At 34.5% G+C, this 8,234-nt stretch overlaps 2 protein-coding genes and 1 long non-coding RNA gene across 5 annotated transcripts in view; 1 reads left to right on the top strand and 2 right to left on the bottom strand.

The window, feature by feature from the left end:
- LOC105558603 overlaps positions 1 to 3,020 on the top strand; it is a 44,750-nt gene extending 41,730 nt beyond the window's left edge. For 2 of the 3 annotated variants that reach the window (XR_001008684.1, XR_001008686.1), the window contains exons 5-7: positions 734 to 887; positions 1,263 to 1,357; positions 2,628 to 2,695. This is a non-coding gene — a long non-coding RNA (uncharacterized LOC105558603). Of the gene's footprint in view, positions 1 to 733; positions 888 to 1,262; positions 1,358 to 2,627; positions 2,696 to 2,945 lie in introns of those variants that run through there. The other variant, XR_001008685.1, reaches the window with a different exon arrangement.
- On the bottom strand, positions 895 to 3,867 carry LOC105558605. Its single transcript, XM_012006381.1, has 4 exons — positions 2,848 to 3,867; positions 2,626 to 2,725; positions 2,406 to 2,531; positions 895 to 1,007 (listed from the first exon to the last, which is right to left on the bottom strand). Exons 1-4 carry the CDS (start codon positions 3,294 to 3,296, stop codon positions 945 to 947), a joined length of 738 nt encoding a protein of 245 aa, XP_011861771.1. The 5' UTR covers positions 3,297 to 3,867; the 3' UTR covers positions 895 to 944.
- A 1,539-nt stretch (positions 3,868 to 5,406) lies between these two features.
- The window catches only part of LOC105558593 (odorant receptor 13a-like), a 6,091-nt gene continuing 3,263 nt past the window's right edge, over positions 5,407 to 8,234 (bottom strand). The window contains exons 4-7 of the mRNA XM_012006361.1: positions 7,795 to 7,894; positions 7,486 to 7,611; positions 5,650 to 5,805; positions 5,407 to 5,508 (exon numbers count right to left, since the gene is read on the bottom strand). Coding sequence (XP_011861751.1) covers positions 5,455 to 5,508; positions 5,650 to 5,805; positions 7,486 to 7,611; positions 7,795 to 7,894 — 436 coding nt within the window. The 3' untranslated portion in view covers positions 5,407 to 5,454. The remainder of the gene's footprint in view (positions 5,509 to 5,649; positions 5,806 to 7,485; positions 7,612 to 7,794; positions 7,895 to 8,234) is intronic.

Here is an 8,234-nt window from a genome sequence, read left to right as displayed (position 1 = left end):
ATCGATTTTTCAGAGATGTCAACAAACACACCATTTTGCATGCTGCCGAGTCCGGCCTTATTGGCTCAGACGTTTTTCTGAATTCGGCCGATAATAATTACGATTTTGTAAAATTTTATATAACTTTTCTTCTCAGTTTAACCCAATCTACTATAATCTTTGGGGTCGTCCATATCGAATCAAACACCCTGTATGTACAGGGTGCTACGCAACATATTGACTTCCGGTCATGGGAAGGTAGAGGGGACTAAGACAAACAGAAAAGTATTGTACTATTTTGCGCTTGGACGAATAGTTATCAAGATACGAAATTTAAAAAATCGCCGTATTAGCCCAACCTACTGGCGAATGTAAGCGCGCGGTGAGATGCGTCGGCCTAGCGGCCCCGCGCGGGGAGACGTGCGAGCGGTCGCGTAAGCGGCGGAAGGGCAGCGGCGCGCCTCGCCTCCCTACTTCTCGCCCCGCACCGCCATTCTATTCCTCGCCGCACGCCGCCGCCTCGAACGGGACCGCTAGGCCGAAGCATCTCACCGCGTGCTTACATTCGCCAGTAGGTTGGGCTAATACGGCGATTTTTAAAATTTCGTATCTCGATAACTATTCGTCCAAGCGCAAAATAGTACAATACTTTTCTGTTTGTCTTAGTCCCCTCTACCTTCCCATGACCGGAAGTCAATATGTTGCGTAGCACCCTGTATATTACACACAGAATACATTATCATTTTTTTTACAGGAGAGATTATCGTTGAATATTAATTAATGATGTATCAATTTCGTATATAAACGAATATTTACAAAATTTAAAATTATTAATTGATCTTACGCTGCAAAATGTGGTCATCGTTAGTGGAAATATCTTTCCCGCTGTGATACGAAAAGGTTCGTTGGTACGTATCAATAATAGAATAAGACTTTTCTGTTTTTTCGAGTTCAATTTGTACCACTCAAGATTGCACATAGCACGGTATACTGCTTCGCACTTGACACGTATAAATACATATCAATATCTGCGTTATTTTAATATTTTCATTACATTTCAATAAAATTAAATATTCAGTATAGTCCATAAATATAAGTTAAAATTAAGTAGAATTTTTAATAAATTCACTATTTCTATCTAAAGACAAAAATTTTAAAAATTAAGAAAATTTGAGAAATATAATTTTATACTTAAAGTTTGTTAAAATAGCATTTATGCGAGATATGTCTAGATAGAACATACATATACGAATATACATATACAACGTTTTTAATTGTTTCAGGCAAATATCTAAAAAATGTGGAAGATACAGAAAAATATTTCCAACAAAAGCTGTAGGACAGCAAAGAGGACAGATAACATTTGTATCTATGACAGGTGACATTTGTATTATCTTTTAAAAACCCCTGCAAAGGTTCACTCTAAATTTTTAAACGGGAATCCTCGTATTTATTATTACATATTCATATAGCTAATGTTGTAACGTTTTCAACACACACTACCACTACTTTTGTCTTTTGCATAAGCCTATCTCGAATTAGTACGTGCCCGTGTGATTCGACAGGAAGAGGCAGCCTAGCGTTTACGGTTGCTCGGCACGTAATGTTAGACAGAGCACCCCCTCAATGCCTTGCCGCGCACTTATTGTTAGCAACCGTAAACACCATTGACATATGTATACAGGGTGTCGGATTCGATTTGGACCACTCCAAAGATTATAGTAGATTGGGTCAAACTGAGAAGAAAAGTTATATACCATTTTACAAAATCCGTAATTATTATCGCGTAATTAAGAAAAACGTCTGAGCCAATAAGTGTACGGAGGAGCTGAAAGCCGGACTCGGCAGACATGCAAAATGGTGTATTATTCTCCTACCACCAGAAAAACATTTTCGGCGCGGTGTCATATGTCGCGCGTTCGCTCGCTGCGCGCTGTTCGCCCGCTCACCGCTCCCCGCTCGCCCCCGTCTCTCATCGATCGATGCGTGACTCCACCTCTCGCTATCGGATCTTGAGAGATGTCAACAGATACACCATTTTGCATGTCTGCCGAGTCCGGCCTTTCGCTCCTCCGTGCACTTATTGGCTCAGACGTTTTTCTTAATTACGCGATAATAATTACGGATTTTGTAAAATGGTATATAACTTTTCTTCTCAGTTTGACCCAATCTACTATAATCTTTGGAGTGGTCCAAATCGAATCCGACACCCTGTAGAGTGGACTGCTGATCGCAGTGGTAGGAGTACCCGCACGAGTAGAATGAGAGGCGAATAATATGAGGACACGTCCCGTGTCAGTTCAGTAAGCCTGATTGGTCCCTGAAATTACAGTAACCGATCAAGCTTATTAAAGAAAGACATGTCCTCCTATTATCTGCCTCTCATTTTACTTGTATATTAATGAATAAACTTGATTAAAACTTACTTGCTCAGCTATAACTTCCCCTGCACCGCAATAAAGTAACGTATGCGCCAACAAGGTAAAAATGCCAATTATCAGAAAGCATACTCGTGAAAAAGACATATGGCCCATCTCCTTTTCACTAATCACCTGGATAATACATCTTGCTAATTAATAAAAATGTATTTTTAATTAATTATATAATTAATATATATGTTTATGCGCTCTTTTCATTCACACTTACAGTAACCGATAGAAATCCAAATAGACAAAATACAATACCAAAATAAAATACTAGGCCCAACATCATTAAAGTAAATATGTCTTCAATATTATTAGCAAATCTAGAAGTGTAAATACGTTAAGAAAGATTTTACATTAAATCAAATAAAATGTTGATGCATTTAAGAAAAGAATGGATTTACAAATGTGATGCTATTGCGATACTTATAAACTATGGTACAACCTTATTATTCGTAGATGAGTTTCTACGTTGTTACGTAGAGCGCTATCGAAATCCTTGCACGATATCAAATTGTCTAAGCGATGTTTGAAATTTTCCAGTTGGCCACAGATGTGAAGAATCGCGAGTCCGAGAAAGGCGTCCACCGAGGAATATGTTGTTCCACCTACAAACATCGTCGTAGCTTGAATCACAAGCGCGAGTTCAAATTGCGGACTCTTATCCGTGTCGAAGAAGTAATACGACTGATATGGTAACAGTCTTCCCTGATCCGTTAGATTTGTTACATATCTGAAGTGTATGCCAAAAGAAGGAAGAACGATGAGTACGACAAATACGAATATCATCAAAACATATGCACAGATTACAATCAATCGCGAAGTTCGTGCTCGTCTTATCATCACATCCCTTTCTGCGTCTATCTTTAAGTCCGCCCAATCTTCCGCCATCATCTTTATAAGGAGTGTAACAGCTTGAAAATATTACAAACTCGTATATAAGAACATTTGCAATTATGCGAAAAAGTATGATTTTATTTTAGCAAGCACTAAAATTATTTATTCCTTAATAAACCAAAAGATCGCATTCATACATTTCATTATTCATTAATTTGCCATCAATTCTGATGCTAAATACCAAAATGCTGTTTAGAGATTAAATGCAATAAATAATTCGGTGAAAAAGCAGAAAGCATAAGACTGAATGTATATTAATTTCAAAAATACCTGTACGTTTCCATCGTATGATGACAAGTTTCAGCGAAACCACTATTAAAGGTAAAGTAACTTGAAGATTATCCACCACAAGTATCATGTTACCCCAAACTCGTACAAAAGAGCATAAAAGAGGAATAATGGCTAAGAAAGTTACTATAAAGAAAATTATGCCCACACGAAGATCAGACGCGAAGGTATTCTTAACTGCCTTATTGGGTTTTGGCCATAAACCAATCAGTTCCAAACCAAATCGATTTAGTTCAATTGCCCACACAAAATCTACCGTAGGTATTTCAATGTTAAAAAATTAAAATGCTTTTTCAATATTATAATATTAATTAATATTCATTATATGCATTTTATGTTGTTATAAATAAAAATATTTTTTAATTATGAAAATTAATAATTAAAAAATCTCTAACACTTTAGTGTAATAAGCTGTTTTTTAAATATAGAATCAGTTATTTATAAAAACTTACGATTTTTTTATCAAAATAATAAATCAATTAAAGATTTTTTAAATTTGAACAGATTAAGTTAGAATAAAAATTTTATAAGTAAGAAATGAATGGAATGTGATAGTAAATAAAAACATCTAATGTGTGACATATACATATACATATATTTACTATTATAATTAATACTATTATAAAACAACTTTTTGTTTTAATACATATTTTCTGTTTTGTATATTTTAATAATTCAACAGCTTTTACAAAAAATAATTATAACTTTTATTATGATTTGAAAACCATTATACGTGATAAATGCTCGATACCTTTATACCCCGAATGTTTAGTGACGTTCATGTTGAAGACTAATGTGGAGAAACTCGCTTCTTGCAACTTCGTTGCGCAAAACGGTCATTACGCATGCTCGTAATGTGAGATATGACAGATGGTTACTTCATCGAAAGATGTATTAAATATTACAACTACTATCCCCAGCTGATAGCGCTTTTCCAGTTCGTAAACAACTTTACGAGCATAAGACTTGATCACAAAAAAATACTAATACCTGTACACTAATAAAAAAAGGAGATATGTTGGGTCGTAGCATGAGTTCATCAAACTTGTTATACAAGTTTCCTCCAACTTTACACTGTTTCGCCACGATATCACTTTGTAGCCAGCAACATTAACGTGTCGTTGAAGTTTTAATAGTCCTCTGTAGAGGTAACAAGGAGACTAAAAAACTTCGATCGAAAAGAAAGATGATACGTTATAAAAGGTGCAGCCTATAAACTACTCTTTGTGAATATTTCGAATTTTATTGTAATTTTAGTCTAATTTTCTTCATAATAAATGCAATTAATCATGTACAGTGTAATGTGATAATGGCCCTCACGGAAACATAAACAAAATAATTACTAAAAAATTACTGTCATATCAGTAATTTCTAATAATTCAATTATTGGACGGAAGTAATTATTCAGTGCTTTTTTCGTTCCCAGTATATACATTTCTGTAAGGGGGTGTTTACTTTTAAATTATATTTATTAATATATGTAAATTGTTCTATGTATATTAATAATAACATAATTAATATTATGTTATTGCAAACTTTAAAGATGAGTTATATGTATATGATATTGATTTCCAAATCAAACACATAATTAATTAATTTATGTTATATTTCAATACACAACCAATTTTTTAATATAAAATATAATTTTGATTAATAAAACAAATTTATCTCTCTATTTTTATTATTTGGATTTAAGATCATAAAAACCCGATATGATCAAACGGGAGCAAATTTCATGCATTGAAAAATACCGTATTAATTATTATATTAAAATTTATAATAAAACATATGACATATTTTATTATAAGAATACAATTATATAACAAACATTGAAATAAATAAACGTTTTACTAGTAATTTTCATACTTTAATCTCGTATTGCTAGTAGAAACGATATATAGCCAGCCGATGTTTTTAATAGCTGAAAAACAAACCTCTACTTAAAACAGATATGAACAAGATTTTATTGAAACGAAAGAAAATATTTTAACTTTGTTACATATATTATTACTCATTTTCATATATGTTTAAGATTGTTAATTATATAATAAAAATATCTTACGCTACAAAATGTAATCATCGTTAGAGGAATAATTTTTCCTGCGGTGATATGAAAAGGTTCACTGGCTTGTATCATCAATAAAATAAGACTTTTCGCTTTCCTTGATTTCAGGTTATACCACTCAAGATCATATATGGCACGGTATACCGCTTCACACTTAGTGCACATGTACATATAAGAGCATATAAATATTCGCGTTATCACAGGACTTTCCATATATATTAATTAATAATTATCCTTAATTATTTCAACATAATAAACAAAATTCTGTCTTCTATTGCAAAGAAAATAGATGGAATTGTAAACAGATGATAATGAAACTTGGATTTAATTAATATTTATAAAAATAGTTATCAAGACATAATAAATTAAAATGCATTATAAGCATACACGAAACAATAGTAAATGTTTGGAAGAAATACTCCAACAAAAATCGGTTTTTTTATATCAATTAACAAAACAAACTATAAAAATACAAGGGCTTAAAGTTTTTGTATTAAACCATTCACAATGTTTTATTTACGTTATTTATCTATATTGATATTATGTTTATTATTTATACACAATTATTTATCAGATTGAAATAAAATGTTGAGAATGAAAAACGTTCATGAACACATTCATAATAATCTGGAAACGTATGTCGACACAGAAATTCAGCTATATGTATATTCGGATATGTGAACGCACTAAAATAGATTTTGAAAAGATCTGCAAAAGATCGTCAGAAACCGCAACTTTTTCGCGTTCAATATTAGTAACATGGAACTGTGTAATAATTTCACAGAAAACGCGTATCCTAACAAAAGAAGATTGAAAATTGATTTATTGCCAGAGATTTACCCCATACCGACCCCTGATTTCGATGCTAAACTATTGTACTTTCATCGTTGTATGGTTCCACGTGGGTTTACAACTTTCCACACGAAGCGAGACCCATTTCACATCGACCTCTACTTTTGAAGCAAAATACTTCTATAATACTTCCATCATTGTACAGTTCCACACGGGTTTGCAACTTTTCAAACAAAGCGAGGTCTATCCCACACCAACTTCTGCTTTCAGGGGGAAATTACTTTTATCGTTGTACGGTCCCACATGGATATGCAACTTTCCGTACGACGTAAAATCCATCCCACACCGACTCTTACTTTCAGGGCAAAACTACTTTCGTCGTCGTATGGTTCCACATGAGTTTGCAACTTTTCATACGAAATGAGTTTGTCGACCCCACACCCTACCCCCTGATGAAACATTTTCGAACTCTTTCCTACAAAAACTTTAAGTCCCTCCTTAAATCATTACTTACATATATTTTATAGTTATTTTATAATTTGTTTTGTTAATTGCTACAAAAAACACCGCGATTTCTGCTGGAGCACCACTTCCAAACATTTATCATTATGATACGGATTAATGATTGGCACAATGGTATAAAGTTAAATAAATAATCTTGGTTTTCAGGCTTTCGCGGCTGTTGTCTTCTTTAGTCATGGCTTCCGGATGGTTGCCGCGTCTGTTTGCAGTGTGGTGCCGACGCGACGTTTCGCAGGCGTTGCAGTCTGCTTCATCAGGGCTGGGAGTCTCTGTGAGACTGAGCTCCCTCGCGTTGCGCTGGTCCTTTCAGGCTGGGAGACTGTCTCACAGAGACTCCCAGCCTGAAAGGACCAGCGCAACGCGAGGGAGCTCAATCTCACAGAGACTCCCAGCCCTGATGAAGCAGACTGCAACGCCTGCGAAACGTCGGCACCACACTGCAAACAGACGCGGCAACCATCCGGAAGCCATGATTAAATAAATAATATTTATATTTGCAAATATAAATGTTAGTTTTACCTGTTCCGTTATTAGCTCTCCGGCTCCACAGTAAAGAAAAGTATGTACTAAAAGAGTATTCATACCAATCATTACGTACAACATTCCCGAAAGAGGAACGTTATTCGTTTTACTGTCGGAAATTGCCTGTATGATATACATATATGTATATTTTATTATTTCAGAAAAATTAATTTATTCCCATAAACTAAATAGAAACAATAATATTGTAATTACAGACAAGACATATTATGCACATAATTTTGTATACTCTAAACGAGGATGTGAAAGACGTCTTAATATTTATAATGCAAACTTTACTAAACTTACAGTAAGTAATAGAAATCCGTATAGGCAAAATACAGTACCAAAATAAAATACTAATCCCAACATTAACAACGTGAAAGTATCTTCCAATTTATTGGCAAATCTGTGAACAAATACATTCAGAAATATCACATTAATTTATGTACGTGCAATCATGTATAGGTACATATACAGGGTGTCTGAAGCAAAAGTAGCCACTTTGCAAATAGCGGTAGATTGGGTTAAACTAAGGAGAAATATCATGTACCGAGGTACAAAGTAACAATAGTTACCGACAAAGAAATTTATACGTTTGAGCGAATGAGGATGCAGGAGACGGTAGGCCGGACTTGGGAGGCATTTAAGAAAATCGATCGATGAGCGGGAGGTGGAGCGACGCGCGAGATACTATGTTTATGTTTTGGGTCGCCCGTTGCTCGCGCTCGCTGCCGCGCTCGCCGCCC

Source organism: Vollenhovia emeryi, unplaced genomic scaffold (genome assembly GCF_000949405.1).
Source record: "Vollenhovia emeryi isolate VEMERY1.0 unplaced genomic scaffold, V.emery_V1.0 DF939329.1, whole genome shotgun sequence".
Lineage (NCBI taxonomy): Eukaryota > Metazoa > Arthropoda > Insecta > Hymenoptera > Formicidae > Vollenhovia > Vollenhovia emeryi.
Note: the sequence above shows the minus strand (reverse complement) of the source record. Positions and strands in the feature narration are given on the sequence as shown.